General features: G+C 40.1%; 1 protein-coding gene across 1 annotated transcript; it reads right to left on the bottom strand.

The window, feature by feature from the left end:
* Positions 1-6,113: 6,113 nt before the first annotated feature.
* rgs18 (regulator of G protein signaling 18) lies at positions 6,114-13,952 on the bottom strand. The gene is made up of 5 exons (XM_085141393.1): positions 10,595-13,952; positions 10,007-10,111; positions 9,726-9,787; positions 9,067-9,233; positions 6,114-7,732 (listed from the first exon to the last, which is right to left on the bottom strand). Exons 1-5 carry the CDS (start codon positions 10,714-10,716, stop codon positions 7,478-7,480), a joined length of 711 nt encoding a protein of 236 aa, XP_084997519.1. The 5' UTR covers positions 10,717-13,952; the 3' UTR covers positions 6,114-7,477.
* Positions 13,953-17,170: the final 3,218 nt, after the last annotated feature.

Below are 17,170 nucleotides of genomic sequence, written 5' to 3' on the forward strand. Positions count from 1 at the left end.
AAATACACAGTTTGTTTTCATTACTTTGGTAAAAAAAAAAAAAAATGCCAAAGATAACACAGTTTACAGCAATAAAATAGTATTTTTGCAATAAAAAATGATTCCCAATGAGCTATTAACCAAAAAGTGGCCTATCTGAGCATGGTGTGCAGTGTTTACTTAAAAATTTGAGGAAAATGGACAAGTAGAGGACAAAAGAAGAGGTGGCACATGAAAAGTATCTGAGAGCTGTGTCCTTAAGAAATAGGAAAACAATCCAATAAAGACCTGACAAAGGACCCAAAGGAGCCATCTGGCCTTTCAATTGATTCATTTACTGAAGGAAGCCATTTTTAACAATTACACAAGACCTGCACTGAAAATTTAGTGGTGAATCCAAAACTGAAAATTTTGGTTAAACTGTCATCATTGGTGACAGAGGAGGTCAGGAGAGAGGTATAATGGTGGTAAATGGCCTGTATTTGTTTAGCGCTTTACTAGTCCCTAAGGACCGCAAAGCGCTTTACACATCCAGTCATCCACCCATTCACACACAGGTGACAGCAAGCTACATTGTAGCCACAGCCACCCTGGGGCGCACTGACAGAGGCGAGGCTGCTGGACACTGGCGCCACTGGGCCCTCTGACCACCACCAGTAGGTAACGGGTGAAGTGTCTTGCCCAAGGACACAATTACCGAGACTGTCCGAGCCGGGGCTCGAACTGGCAACCTTCCGATTACAAGGCGAACTCCCAACTCTTGGGGATGTCTACAGCCATCTGTAAAACGTGGCAGAGGTTGTCTCATGGTTTAGGGCTGCATTTTAGAATAGAATAGAATAGAATTCAACTTTATTGTCATTGCACATGCACAGGTACAGGGCAACGAAATGCAGTTTGCATCCATCCAGAAGTGCTTTAGTGATATAGATATATTACAATATATATTAGCAATAATATAGATTTTAGCCAGGAGTGCTGGAGATCTTGTCAAAATTGAAATTATTAACACAAAAATACCATCTGGAAAGCAACTGATTGACAAAAGCTTCATTTGTCAGCATGACAATGACATGACAAACACAGTATATAGCAAAAGCATAACAGGATAGAAAAACATACAGTGGGACACTAACAGTCATGGATTGGCCTCCCCAGAGCCCGAGCCCCTTTATTATTGAAGCAATGTGGGATCACATTAACAGAGAACAAAACAAAAGACAGCCAACATCCAAAGAAGAGGCTGTGTTGAAGAATAAAGACGGCTATACAAAATATTGACTTACACACTGCAAACAATGCTGTATTTTAGACACATTTTTTTGGGACGTAGCTAATTTGGTCAACCGTGTGTGCAAGTTTGCACTGACGTTTCTAGCTTTAAAACTTGGAGAAGTCTTAAAAAACAACCAATTAACAAATCGGGTGCAGACAATTCTAATTAGTTTTTCACCTTCACACATTAACAGTGTGAGGTTTGTTTTCACATTAGGTCCATTACATACTTTTTGTCTTTCACAAATAGAATGTTTAAGCTTTTCATTTAATATCTACTTTGTTGTTTGAGGGAGAATGTTTTTCATATTTTACATTTCCATGATACATCTCACTTAATGTAAATAATAGCATTTGGCAGCTGTATGAATGTATTTTGCTGTGTGTTCAAACCCATCAACCCCAGGGCGGTCATTCTCACTTTCTAATGCATCAAAGAACAGCATGACGGACCAGGAGCTATATATGGAGGAGTCCTCTTCTCATTTGACTTTGTTGCTTGCATACAAGTCATACATATAGATGTCATCATAAGTATTTCTAGAATGCTTTAGCCTGCTGACCTTGTTGACCACTGGCTCAAATGTGATGGGCCGAAACAAACCAAGAATGTAAATGACAAGGTGATCACACAGGTGATGGAAAACACCCAGGCTGCCCTTATTTGCATGTGTGTAGACACACCAGGTTGAGGAATTTGTTTTTCAAAAGAGCCCATGGCCTGAAAGACGTGTGGACTATACTAAGGTGTGCTCTCATTGCGCATTCACTGCATCCAGGATGTTTTTTCTAGTTCTGAAAAGTTAAGAGAATCCAAGAATAAAAGGGCAACGCAACACAAGCCTAAAAAGGCTCTTTTAGTAAAAGAGAACACATTTGTTACAATATGCTAAAAAAACACCCTCTTGTGTTGATGAGATTTTTTAAAAAGTTGGCCACTTGTGCTGAAAAGCCATTTCAATTGCCGTGAGCTACAGTAATTTAGTTACTGATAAATAATTACCAGACACAGAAAGGATAAAAAAAAAGGTCCAAAATGCAGCCAGAAATAACGCTGTGGAGAAGGCTTCAAATGTTTTTCTTTTTTATTACAAAGAACAATTCCTTTGTTGAAATTATATTTTATTAATTAAGTCAAAAAGCAAAATGTGAGATGTTTTAAAACTCCTTACATGCTGCAAAGAAAACATATCAAAGAAGGAAGGAGCGAAGCAAGGAAACAGTTAAAAAAAAAGGCTGACGTATTACATTGCAGTATTTACATGTAACTAAGGAAGTAAGTAAATTATATTCATTGAGCAGTTTCCAAGACATAAATCACAAAATGCTGTACGTCAGAAAAAACACCAGGACATCAAAAGGAAAAAAACAACTGAAATAAGACAGAAACAAAGTAAAAAGCAACAAAAATGCTGGTTTAACAAGACAAGTCTTCACATTCACGATTCCTCAGAGCTGCGAAGACTTCATTACTTTAGCTTTTAGTCTGGATTTTGAGATGATAACAAGCCCAGGCTGCAAGACCCTAACCCTCTGAAGCAGGCAGGTGATTACCATACAGAGCCCCGAAGGTGAAAACCAGGATTTTAAATTGGAATATTCATATGCTATAAGTATGGACCACACAAAAATTGCAATTATATTTAACAAAACAAATCTTTTTTCAAAACAGAGATACAGATACTAGAACAGATGGAGGAAAACATGGAAACTGAAGCAATGGGAGGAAGAGTTAGATTGGTACCATCCTTTAGGAAAACAGGTACATTTCATCCTGAGCCAGTGGCAACTGTGGACTATTCATTTCTGCAGTAAAACTCTTTGAGAAATGGTATCCATTAAGACATGAAAAGTCTTTTTAAATTGAAGTTTATATTTGAAAAGGAAAATGCAGTGGTGCAATAGAGAAGTTCTCAGTCTAATTTTTACATAAATAACTTAATAAAATAAAGACATGTTTCCACTCCGTGTTAGAATATAAACATAATCACATCATAAAACAAAACATAATAAAATCTAAATCCAAAGCTATAAATGTAATACATCACCATGTAAATAAAAAGGTGCTGTTTGACAGCAGCATTAACTCAGAGGATAGATGACTGAATAAAAGGCATTGACGGGAAAGAAATTCTACGTGCCCTATGTTATTGTTAAGATATTAATAGGTACTAATGGGTAGCTCATCTATAATGCAATATTGACTAGCTCACCAGCTCGCCGTTTTATTAAGCACACCTATTTAGCTGCTCGTTAACATAGACTTAAAAGGTGATGCTAGGCTGGTGTGAATGCTTCGGGAACTGTTAATTTACTGAGATTTTCCTACATAACCATCTCTAGGGTTTATAGGAAATGGTGCAAAAATGAGAAAATAGCCAGTGTGGCATAGTTCTTTCTGTGAAAATGACTGGCTGATGTCAGATGTCAGAGGAGAATGACCAGACTGCTTCGAGCTGATAGAAAGGCAACATTAATCCCAGTGACCACTGGCTACAATGAAGATATGCAGAAGAGCAGATGGACTACAGCAGCAAAAGACCGCAACAGGTACCACTGCTGTCAACTAAGAACAGGAAACAGAGGCTATAGTTTGGATAGATTCACCAAAACTGGACAACAGGAGACTGGAAAACTGTTGCTGGTCCAGTGAGTCTTTCATTCAGATGGTAGGATCAGAACTGAACATAAATAACATGAGAGCATGGATCCATCCTGCTTTGTATCAGCGGTTGAGGGTGATGAAGAAGATCTTAGCACACTCTGGGTCCCTTAGTACCATCTGAGCATCTTTTAAACATCACAGAGTACTATTGCTGACCACATCCATCACCTTGTTGAATCTCCGTCACAAAGAAGTAAGCCAGTTCCAAAAGCAAAAGGGGGCCTGACCCACCAGTAGTAGTGTGTACCTAATAAATTGGCCTCGAATGTATGCAGCGTCTCACTACTCCCACAGCAAGTAGAGATGCAGTTTTTTCACCATACACATGGGGGCACTCTAGTTGTCCTATCTTTACATTTGTGTCAACCATCCTGTGTAATTACTGACGGCTCTGATTCAGCCTGTCTCCCTTTGTTGTGTGCTCCGCTTGCTTTATTCATTTGAACTCAAACGGGGGGTTTGTCTGTTCTCCTCAAGACTGTGGGGTAGAGATTGGTGCAGAGCGAAGATGCGACCAGCACTTGATTTAAATTAGATTTCGACCTCTTGAAGGTGATGACTTTTGACTTACATGATATTAAAAGACAGCAGCAGGCTTTTCTTTCTTTCGTTCTTGCTCATGTACCTTCAAATGTAACTGTTCTATAAACAACAGTAAAAATCTTGACAGAGCATCGACTTGTCCTCGGTGAAACATGTTATGTATTTTTCTTTTTTTAATTGTTAAATGTTACATTCCCACTTATACGTACAGTTGCTACTTATTTCAGCCTGCTCCTATAGATCTTATGCAACTGACATGTTTTCTGACAACGTGTGTTTCAATGTTTCATTTTGCCTTCAGTCTGACATTATTCCTAAAAACGATTTAGGCTACTTCCTCCAGCCCCCAGTCCACTGATAAACATGGAGCCACTTTAAAAATCAGCAGTGCTGGCTGATTTTTCCCAGCGTAAATGGGTGCCTCGCTGCTTCTGTTACTTCAGTGGAGGTTTAATACAAAATAAAAAACTCTCACCTCAAGATTTTTAAACTCGACATGGCCCTCTGTTTGCAGTGAAATATACTGAAGTGTGTCAATATCTTTGCAGGTCAACCACATCAAGTGCAAATGGATTTATAACGGGGGAAGATATCACAACTCAATATGTGAGCCTGGGTGTCAGCAAATCTCTTGCTAAATTTGAGCCACACAGGCTCCGGAGACAGGACAAACTTGTTCTCAAAAAGGAGACAAGAGCCCGGCAGGTACATAAACTGCTGACGCTCTTCGGTCTACATTGAGTAATCTTTTAAAACAAAAACATACTGGAGAAAGGGTCTGTAAAATCCACTGTTAGCCACCTTATAATACATCTTTTTCATTTTAAACTCCTCTTAGACTGGTATTCATTGTGTTTTACAAGCCTCATATCTCCAGGCAAACTGCTTTCTTACTCTTTTGTTTCCCTTCAGCGGTTCCACAATACATCTTTAACTTGTGGGTGACTTTAGAGGCTTTTTAGCATAGACAGAGCTTCGAATTTAAATGCCAATGGGGAAAGAAACACGGAATCTGCCAGCAAAGTCTTAGCGGGCAACTAATCTTATGCTGTGATGTATTTGGGAGGGCAGCAGAGCTACTACCTTTGTTAAAAGACCATTACAATAAATCCCACACCCCACACTCCTTCTTTGACTATTGGTATGAGAAGACAGCAGGAACTGCAGTGTATGCATGCTGCTGCTGCTGCCATCTAGATGGATGCATAATTAATGGGAAATGTGAGGTATTCCGCACAGGTTTTATAGAGTGACAGGTACTTGGGCTGAGATTGACTTTATCCCTTTAAAGCATTCTTGAATCCTTGACATCTGTGTTAATGAGCTAAACCAGCACTATGTGTGTACGTACCGCTTTAAGTACTTAGATGTAGTCTGCATGCATATTCAAGAGTTCAGGGGCAACAATTTTGAATTAATACACACTTGTCTTTACAAGAAGTATAGCTTGTGCATACATATACAGTAACATGAATAATTTCGGGCTAGAGTGGTGGGACCTGATACGGACTATTAATTTTTCAGTGATTTGGAATAGGGAGCAACACAAGATCACAATTTTCCCCCACTAGTGTAATATGCAGACGCTACAGCTCGATTTTTCACATTTAGATGCGGTCATTCAGACTAATTAATGCCACTGAAGGCCTCATTAAAAGTGCTTTATAAGAAAGTGTTTATTTGAGTTACTCCACATCATTTACAGCAAGTCAACACGTGATGACATGATGACATATGAGTAATACATAAATTATTAGGTGGTAGCAAACGGAAAAAAAGGCAATCATAATTTATAATATTAGTATTCAAATAGCACAGATACATTTTCTTGGTGTGAAAAAAAATGAGTCTTTGATTAACAGCAGAAATAAGAGATTTGTAGCTCTTGTTAAAGAGTTTCTGTACTTTTGCAGCAGGCTGTCACTGCAAGTTAGTATTGAGACAGGTGGGCAGTGCGATAGAAGGATAAATTCATGAATTCCTTTTAATGAGACACATTCAAATTGGCTCGTATGCCGCATTGACTGCATTAATGGTGTTTTAAGGTGCTGTTGTTGGATCGGAAAGCAAACCAAATGAAGTATACGCTGTCTGAAGTCACGAGGGCTGCCTCAGTGTGGCTGCCTGTACGGCTGGCTGGATACTGTCAGTGGGGAGGAGGCGTCTCATCTGAGATTCTGTCTCCAGCTAGCTATCACATTGTCATTCAAGTTTTGTGAGATTTAAAAAAAAAATCTAAAAATCATCAATAAAGATTGAATCCACAAGTAGAGCGCGTCTGAGGAAAAGACTGGATAGATCAATCCACAGATGCTGCGGAGTAACCTGGTTTCATACAATGGCCACTGAGAATATTCAATTCTGATTGACCAGGGGGCGTCCATTATTTTCAGATAACCACATGGCTGTGACGTAACCTTTGAGATTATTCTTGTAGCTGAAGGTTAATCCTGTGAACTCTCCTATCTGCATGACATAAAGCTACCGCCCGCAGCCCGTTAGCGTATCCCATCACAAAGACTCAGAATGAAGTGAAACTTCTTTAAATACTATCATTTTTTTTTCTCCACAGAATGAACCGTTAACATATAAAGCTTAAAGCTTTCAAAATTAGCTTTAGAGGAACTGCGCTTGAATTTTGTTACTCTGAAACAGAGCTTTTGTGGCTATAATCTCCTGTTAACGGCCTTTATGCTAAGCTAAACTAGCCAGCTTCTAGCTGTAGCCACGCATTTACCGCACACGCGTTTAAGATTTGTAGCAGTCGTGCATTCAAGAAAGCAAACAAATGTACTTCCCAAAATGTTATTTAGATTACTATTGCTGGCATGCTGTCACAGTGCTGTGCGTGTGGAGTAATCCACTGTGGCAACGGTGGTTATAAAAAAATAATGCACTCTGCAGAAGCAAACCTGTGGAAAATAATAAACTTCCGCACCACACTTTATATTTCAGCAGTTGTGCTGCAATATAATAATTAATCCATCGCACAGAGTGAGCTACTGCTCCTCCAAGCTACCAGGCTGAGGGTTCGGTCGTGGCCTCCCCTCTGTCGTTGAATACACAGGAGCGTGACCTTCTGCGAAACATGGTGGCTCCGGGGCCTTTCCTCCTGGTGAGTCGCAGATAAATGTCAGATTGCAGGAACCTGGGGTAGGAGTCCTTTTTCATCAGGCTGTAGACTTTCATCTGAGCTGCTTCAAAACAGCTCTTTGTGGGCTTTGCCATGTTGTTCTGGATGGCCGTCTTGGTGTGATAGTCAATGTTGATCTGAATGAAAAAATAGGGACACATGTTAAATCTACACTTGCCCACGTACATTTCAACCCGAGTTTGGGATTTTTGCGTAGGTTTGCAGCAGGGGCAGACAGTGGGTTAGACAAAGGCCTGAGTAGATATGCAAGTTACTGATAAGAGAGGGGAAACCCCGAAACCCGCAGTGAGCGCTGCGTGGAGTCGTTTACAACAATGGAGAAACTCCACATCTCGATGTTTCAGAAGGTTACACACACGCTACACCAAATAAAAGTCAATTTCAGAATGTCAAGATGCTCTTCTTAAGAGAAAATAATTCTGCTGTGCCTGCTTTAGAGGATCTTTTTAAAAAGGTTAAGAATGTCAAACATCACCTTGACATTAATGGATCACTTTCCAAAGCCAAAATGTGAGTTATTCATAGCTGCGCTCAGAGCGTGAGTTTTCTTTCCCTGTGCGCGTTTTTGTTGACACTATATTTCAACTCTAGATAATCTGAGTTTAAACAGTCACTGACACACATCAGTTTCTTTGATATCATCACAGATAGAGGTAAATTTTCTGCCTCCTACTCTCGTGACTGGCTTTTTAATGTTTAATTACTGACGGCAAAACCATATTTATGCCCTCTATAGACTGAAATATTCTTAAGATACTTTCCTTTGAAAACCTACCAGCAGCTCTCGAAATAAATATGCATGCGTGTGAAACTACGCTATCGTCTACCATCAGTATTGAAGGTTGCATTCATTTACATTTGTTTCTCCCTTCAAATCACTCGAGCTGTGTACTTGTGTGCAATAATGCCACTGCAGCGTTGCTCTGAATACCCTCTTTCAGATTTACATATGCACTCATCTTAGACTGAAAGTGTGTGGGAGATGCTCTCTCCACTCTTGCAGAGGAATGTGAAAACCTCAAACCAGACGCAGAACTCTTTAACGGTCAAATATGCTACGGGCCCTGAAAGCATATCAGATGGTGGTCGCATCATCTTTGCAAAGTGAGTGGAAACCTTTTAAACCACAACTGTCTCGCACAGAAATAACTCAACCTGCTTTGCAGCCGTGTGAGCGCTAAACGCATGACCTCGACGAGCTGCTGCTCCTAATGATTGTTCGCAAAGGTCAAGTTGCTGCGGGCTCCTGTCTACACAGCACTTTAGAATTCGCCTACTCTTATTTTTTTATTACGATAATATAAATATTTCAAGTTGTCAACAGCCCTCACTGACAAATAAGCCAAGAAAAACGGTAAACTGCACTCCAGGGGGGGTTAAGCTTTTGAAGCCCAGCTTAGCAACACAACATCCATGCCGTTTGTGATGTAAAAAAAGGCATATGTCATACCTCTTTAGGGGCATCGGATTCAATAAAAATTGTATAAATATATTTGGCTTTGGACAGCAGCTTTGTCTCAGAATCAGTGGTCTTGTATTCTTCACAGGCCAACCAGAACTCAATGTTTTCTTCACTGAACTCTGTCCTGAGGAACTGAGAGAAGGTTTCCACCCCGTCTGATGTAAAGAAACAGAAACAGAGAAACACTGTTAGTCACGCTCATGTAACTACAGCTGTTTAAGGACATGCAGCTTCCACATTTCAGCGTGTTGTGGAAACCTGCCAAAACTTCATAATCTATGAGTCTCAGCTCTATAGTCAGTTTAACTATCCCGAAACAGCTTAACCATAATATGTGTGAGGTTGCTCAAAAGTGTGGATTTTATTACATGGATCTGTTAACCGTGCCAAAACAACAGCAGGTCACAGTGTTTCTGTGCGGCATCTGTGACGAGGGGAGGAAGTTGCACAGTTTCTCTATTACTATCTGTGTTAACAAACATTAAAAGATGTAGTGAAACTCTCACAGCACTCCCCATTAACTATTTAGCGCTTCGAACACTGTGTTACAGTTTACAATTCAAATGAAGCAAAGCGTTTGACAGCACAAGAAACCGTTTTAACAATTCGACACAACATTTTTGAAAAGTTTCAGGCATTAATCTGACCTGAGTGCTTTAGTAGTTCTTCAAAGGAGTCGCTCCATTGCAAAGCTGCCTCCGTTGAGATGCTGTGAAACAAATCAGAGATGCGGTCAGCTCTCCTCTAATGATGCAGCAAAAAAAGAAAAATGTCTTGGATTCTCACAGAGACGTACTAGATGTCATGTATCTGTGAGTGTGTAATGAGTCATGGAGGGTACAGAAATCTGAGGTTAAAAAGGGATAACGCTTGTGCAAAATACCACGGCCTGCATGAGAAGTTAATGGAGTTTTTTTTTCTTTCTCACTTGCTGGGTGTCGTAGCTGTCTTTTTACTGGGACTGACGTTTTCGTGAGAGCCTGACTTGGTGAGGAAAAGGCTAAGCCGACTCTTCCTCTCTTTGTCTTTCTGCCTGCAAACAAGGGAGAACAAATATAAAAGACCAGAAGGTGCACTTACAATTGCAGCAAACTTTTCTCCTTAAAGGCACACTTTCTGAAGTGGCACAATATGAATTGCACAACAGCTCTGCAGCATAGTACAGATTGCAAGTTCAGTCACATAAGCTGACGTGTTTTTTAAGAAAAGCGTGGAGACCCTTATGAGGGAAGACGACAGCTTTTAAGTTCAACAGCCTTATATGGTGTCAGCTATAGCAGCTTTGAGCAGCACAGAAAAGACAAAACTACAAGGTACAGAGACATGTCGTGAATATTACAGATTAAAATATTTCTTCTTTGAACAAAAACGCTTGCTGAATCTATTTCTGGTTGATTAAAGTTGTACTGCTCCAATTGCTTTCAATAGCTGTTAGAAATTGCTAAAGCCCCCCTGAAAATATTCAACTTCAGAAAACAGGTAAACATTCAAAAATGACGGAAAATCACACACCAACCTGCTACTGTCGTCCTTCATCTTTGGTGTCTGTAAGCCTACTGGACCAAACATTTTGAAATATGCTTCCTCCTTTGGGGGCATGTAGCTGAATTGAGGAAATAGAAGAAGAAGTGTCTCCATGCTGTCTGTGGCGTGCAAAGCAGCAGGCCACAAATAACTCTCTGAAAAATGTTTAACCCATCACTCGTTGAACCACCTCGTCTTTTATAAACGGCGCTTGCGTTTCATTTCCCATGCTCGCTCTACTTCCTGTAACGGTACAACAGCTTACTGCCATCAGCTTAATCTGTGATATAGAAAACCCCTCTGGGTTCAACATCCTGCCAACTATTTACTAGGAAACTTGAAAAAGACACCTGTGATTATGTTCATTACGTTCATTTTTATCGTTCATTAGTTCTGTTTGTTTTGACTTGAGGTGATATTTTTGTCCTAATTTTTTGTAACAATTGTTTTCACACTGTGACGCGTTGCACTTAAGCAATTTGGACCCAATATTTAAGAAAAACTCTGATGATGTCCGAATATCAATATCAATTTGAATATCTGTGTTTATACTGTCTCGTGTTTGATTACGTGCTCGACGTTGCATGAATAATATCAACCTTGTACACATAGAAAACGTTTAAGAGTGTGAATAATAACAGAGGTCACTTGTTCTGTGATTCCACTTGTACCACCAGCAAGGCCAGACACTGCAGTGCTGGAAAGAATAAAATGTAATGAATAATAAAATGCGTCTGCACTGAGGCTGACCTTAGCTTGTTCCCGAACACGAGAGCTTTAAAGAAGGAGGACGAATTCATTGTGACACAGTAGAGAGCAACAGGGAATAGATGTGTTCTAGATGGAAATGGAGACAAGTGCAACGTCGGTGCTGGAGAGAGTGTGAAGCTGCCTTTCAGCATAGCAGCAGAGGATGTGTTTCTTTAGTTCGAACAGAAGTTAAAAGGAAAGAACAAGGTCCTAATTAAACGTAATTGGAAAATGAACAAGCCTTCTGAAGTTGTCAGTCAATAACAGGTTCAGAGCTGATAAATCTCCCACCCATCGTGGGCCCCTCTAAGTAGCTGTCTCAGGGTCTGAAGTGCAGCTACTTGATCTGCAAAGCTGTACAAAGATATCAAAGCGCTTCCAGCTTCCAAATGTCAATTACAGCTGACAGTTAGCGGGAACTGTGGACAAGATCTGATAGACCACAAAATTTGCAGATGTAAACTGCACATCTGTCGAGCAGAAAAGTAGACTCAGCTCCTCCTGCGCAAGTGACTCGATAAATCTTCTCAAGAGCCTCTACAACCAAGAATTTACTGATACCACCGGCAACAGTGACACCCCAAAGTCATGACTACTCATTACACATCAGTCACAGGGGCTGGCCGTGATCCTGCTTCTGGCTTTGTTTTCCTTCTGGTGTGATGAAAACCACATGTCTGTGATGACTTTGTCAGCATTTCGCAGAAACCACAGCAACAAATTGGCAAAAGTGGCGTGCACTCTGTTTACATCCAGCTGATCTCCCCCATATTCTGTGTTCAGTCTTCCTGCTAGCAGCTCTGTAGTGGGTGCAAACCCTCTAACATGTTTCAGCATTGGTGGTGTAGGTTGACAAAAGCGGTAGCCAAATTTCAGTCGCTGGCCACCGGTTAGCTCTGCCCCTGCATAAAGTGGCAATAAAGGCACACTCAACCTTGATACTTGGTTTGTAGTTAAGGTTTAGCTATCCAGCCTAGAAAGAAATCAAAGGAACGCAATGGTAAACACAGTCTATTTGTAAAACCCTTGAAACTTGCACCAAGCTAAATCAAAACCTTTTTCTATTCTCACATTAAAAAAACAACAACCCCAAAACAACTAAAACAACAACAGAAAACATTACCTGTTGAATAAAAGACGCAATTTCTGGAAATGCATATGAGTCCTATAAATAGAACCTGCAGCGTCCTTTCTCTTCAGGTAACAGCAGCCTGCACAATCACTGAAACCAAATTAAATAGCTGTCATTTAGCTTCTCTGTATGCATTTGCCTCTTGTCAACATACCAGATGAGAGAACCAACAAAATCAATACACACACTGAGCCAAGAAGATTCTGCTGCCAGCTGGAGACAAAAGATTAGAACTGTTTCATTTGATCATTTTGAAATAATATTCCTATTTACAGTTGTAATTATGTAACTGGTTCACCGGAGTATTGTAGCAGTTATTTCATGCAGTGATCTGTTAATAAACAGGGGGAAGACTGCGCTTCTGTATTTCTTGTCAGAGAAGAAGTGTTTAAAGTGTCACCGAACTAAACAAATAACATTATCGGCTCACAGCGGCGAAACTGATATGAAACCACGTGATGTCTGGTTGAGGTATATTTGGCAAAATTCATACGAACACCCAACACCGCAAGACGTGCCCCCCCCCCACCTGTTGTTTTTGTGCTGCAGTGCAAACATACAGAGCTGTGCATGCGTGGGCAATGATGATATGCAAATGGCCATTTAAGAGTGCATTTTGGATGTCGCTTGGTAAAAAGGGAAGCGATGGAACCGAAACTGCAAAGTGCTGACATGGGTGAGGGGGGAAGAAGGGGTGTTGTTACTTCCTGCCTGAAAGCGCCTTTTCACGTCAAGTTCAGTCTGTGCTTTGTGTCTCTACATTGGCTGAAAACAAAGCGAAGTCAGACAACAAAATGAATCAACAGACGTGTCAGAGTGTAACGGACTTCAGTGAACCAGCAGGAACCCCCTTACAGACCGCAAACAAGCACAACAAACACAACAATGGTGCTAAGGCTTGGAAATTATTTTCAACATTTTCTTCATGCTCCTATTTTCATAACAATATGCCTCACTGGAATTGCTTTTATCTAAAAATAGGGCACTGCAAGAATGAAGAAAAGAGACATTTGCGTGCTCATTGGAGAGGAGAGGCCAGACCTTGATCTTTTCTACAAGGGTACAATATGTCAATCCAGGACAGATGACTGAAGACTTTCCACTTCTTTTCATCATCTACCATATAAAACATTCTGTTTAATGACATCAGTTTTGAATCATTATTCTTCTTTCCCATTTGTGATATCAGAATTGTGCTAGCCACTCATTATTTCATTAATCATTCACAAAAAGATAAGAGCCAAGTTTCATTTTATGGAATTCAAAACTCATATTCCACCAGCACAGAGCTCAACATGTCATAATCTGAAAAGCACGCACACTAGAGGTTTAAATGCTTGGCCCTGGGATAAAACTGTGACAAAATGCCTCTAGCAGGTTAAAAATACTAGATTTAATCACATCAGAGGAATTTTTAGCTCCAATTGTTATTAGCTGTTAGCTAGCTAATGTTGCAAGCTACATTAGCTACACTGCTAACCACATTCCTATTTGCAGCTTAAAAAGTAATAATAATAAAAAAAGGACAAAACAAAACAATAATGCAAACAAAAATGAATTCTACATTTTGAATGAGGACTTTTTTAATCGGGTGGAGAACATAAACATCGGCATAACTTTGTGCTGAACTTGGGGGGGGGGGGGGGGGGGCAAGATCTCTGTCTGAATAAATAAATTCCTAGATGATTAAACATGCAACTATTTTGCTGGTAATACCTGAAATAAGTTAAGAGAATCTACAGCCTATTTATGCAAGATAATTCATTATTTTATTGGGGTGGGGGGTTATATTGGTTGGGTCTGATTTTTTTGGAGGGGTCATAACTCCCCTAACCCCCCTGGAAATTACGCCCTTGAATATAAAGGAAGAGGGGTGACTGATTAGTAATTAAAAAAAGAATTTACTACATAAAAGCCAGACTAGGCACAAAAACAAGTACAAACGAGTTCTAGAATACTCTAACACTTCCCACTCTGACGTGCCATGCAGAAGAACGACTGAAACCGAGTCCCACCTGTCTGCCAGTCGTTCTTTTACCGCTCTTGTTGCACTCCACAAGGACCCGATCGCTTCTGGCTAGCTGCCTGCAGTGCTTGAGTATTTTTTTGCTCACAGGAGCTCTAAGTAATATTTGCAGCCATATATTTCTGTTGGTTTCTCTGCTCTGCTGTGTCTCCCTGCATTTTTATAGCAGGTCATTGAGCAGGTATAGATCGTTGTCTTAACTGGAGAGATATGGATCGGAAGTTAACACTAAACTTTCAAAATAAAAACATGCAAATAAAAAGTAAATAAAAATATGTAAACTATAGAATAATAAAAGTTTTCTGCACCATGTAAAACACACAGGTTAAAATACTAAAGTTACTTCCACATTGTTGGCTGTTGGTAAATGTGCATAGACCATATAACAGATGGAGGTAGCTACTGTGATGCCACATGCTTGTTTTTGTAGTTCTGATATGAAGATGAGCAATTTTGCAATCTCTGCCTTTGTTGCAAAAAACGGTAGCAGATGTGACAAGTAGAGGCCGGTCTGACTGTAAAACCGCTCAGTTATTGGCCAGTGGCTTGTGACTGAATAGGTTGTTAGCCAATGAGCGAGTGGCTAATGTCACAAATGATCATAAACAAAAAGTGCCTGAGCCCTTAAACTCATCAGGAAAGTGTTTACAGTGATCAAGCTAGAAAGCTGTTTTGTAGACTTCTTTACAATCCAGCCTTTTTGCTGGCCTTCAGACAGAATGCAGGTTTGAGGCCAGCTTTATTTTTCCGAAGCTATCTCAATCTTTGTAGCATCTGTAATATTGTATCCCACCGCACAGCAGCTTTCAGCCATTTTATTGTTAGCAGACAAGGAAGCACCTTTACATTAGCTATACAGAGTCACTAGAGAGCCATGAGTTTAATTTGCCCTCTGGTGTTGGCGGCCCTGGTTACACCAAACAGAGTAGATTTTTTGAATGAGATTATGAGTGATTATGTAGAGATTTTAAGCTAAAGACATTTGAGCTGAGAACAAATGCAGCCTTGTTGATACTGAGCAATATTGAGCACCTCACAATCTGATTTATATCTGATATTAACTAAGGAAAGCGTAGTTAGTTGCATATATTTTCCTTGCCGATACCACAATCTTTCCTTGTGCTTAAACCTTTTTGTACTTCCAGATATGGAACAAAAGTGCAGAATGTGCATTATTCCACTATTAAAGCTTTTGTTCAACAATGTATTTAAATGAGACAGATTTCCCCCTTTTCCTCATAAATGAAGTCTGCTGCTACACTCACTGGCCAAATCCTCCTATAGGCATTAAGTCTACAATTCCCCTAGCAGGAAAGTCATCATCAGCTTCCCCCTTCACACAGGGAGCACCTAGATCCAGGCTTAGATCCAGTTCAATAATTGTACATATGGTACATTCACATGGTAACTTATTTTACACATCAGGTGACCGACACATAAAGGTGGTGTTACATTTGATTACATGAAAATGAAAGAGCTTTCTTTTTCTTTTTTGTCTGTCGCTCTTACATGTTTATATAGATGAAAGGCTTAAGAAGGCCATTAACACCTCGCTCTAATATAACTATTAAATAACCATCTCAGTAACAGTGTCTGAAGGAAAGATAACAGGCATAATGCAAGTAGGCTTTATGATATATATAAAAAATGCATCAGATAGGCTGTACAGATGTACCTAATAAAAACATACACGTCTTCTTTCCTATGTGGGCCACTAACGACTAAGTTAGCGGGTTCCCTTGGTTACCGTGTGGGTTAAACATGAGCCAACCTGCAGCTGAATCTAAATTGTAAATCAGTCATTATTTGCAATTCCCTGCCACTCCCATCCAAGATGTTATTTAATACTGATTACTGAGTAATAGTCAGCCTTCTTATGGTTGGCGCCTGTGTGTGGTGTGGAACAAGAGCATTTGCCCACCACTGCAGAAAGCTGAATCCAATACGCAGCTGAGGTGCTGTTCAGCTTTGCGCTTGCAGTTGTGCAGATGGCTTTGCTGCACTAATCACTCCTGCTGGGTGGTAGGGTTGCTTGTGCAATGAATGCAGAACAAAGAGTCACAGGTTATATATAACCTGACGGGCAAAACTGAACCCGTCTTGTCTCACGAGTTTAATTAAATTCACACAGACGTGGTCCACGCGACCCACTTGATAGTGCCTCTGGAACCAACTTGTCCAGGCCATTAGCCACTTTACAGATGGGACAATTCACATGAACATGTTCGTTTCAGTTGCTGGATCTAATAAGGCGCCTCAGGGGTCTTATTTAAATATACAGTGTCCTCCAAAGTACAGACATGTGAGATATTAAAGTAAAGGTTTGAACTCTTTACTCTTGGGGTCAAAGGTTCAAGATTTATAAAATAATGGGTTCATATGTCACATTATTCAGTTAATTCACTATTACAGAATGCTGTTTATATTTTTTAGCTTTACAGCTTGTGTATGAGCAGATTGTAGGGATCCTTATCAACTCATAAATGCTTTTTTTTGCCAAACAATAAGTTTAAATAATACGATCAGTTGTGCGCTCAGATTTTGTTGATCTGTTTTTATCTGCTCTAAGTCGCTGTGATATAGACTCACAGGTTAAAGTCACACTGTCCATTTTAAAACACTTTCATAAGTCTGCGCAGTTCACAGCTTTATGAAGGCGT

This window comes from Neolamprologus multifasciatus, chromosome 18, assembly GCF_963576455.1.
Source record: "Neolamprologus multifasciatus chromosome 18, fNeoMul1.2, whole genome shotgun sequence".
Classification (NCBI taxonomy): domain Eukaryota; kingdom Metazoa; phylum Chordata; class Actinopteri; order Cichliformes; family Cichlidae; genus Neolamprologus; species Neolamprologus multifasciatus.

What these genes read in the sequence shown, in the direction of transcription:
- rgs18 (XM_085141393.1), bottom strand. Translation starts at nt 10,716, where the DNA reads ATGGAGACACTTCTTCTTCTATTTCCTCAATTCAGCTACATGCCCCCA. An exon ending in AGAACTACTAAAGCACTCAG is followed by an intron (nt 9,234 to 9,725) that starts GTCAGATTAATG and finishes TCTTTACATCAG; the next exon opens with ACGGGGTGGAAACCTTCTCT. An exon ending in AATCCGATGCCCCTAAAGAG is followed by an intron (nt 7,733 to 9,066) that starts GTATGACATATG and finishes TTTTTCATTCAG; the next exon opens with ATCAACATTGACTATCACAC.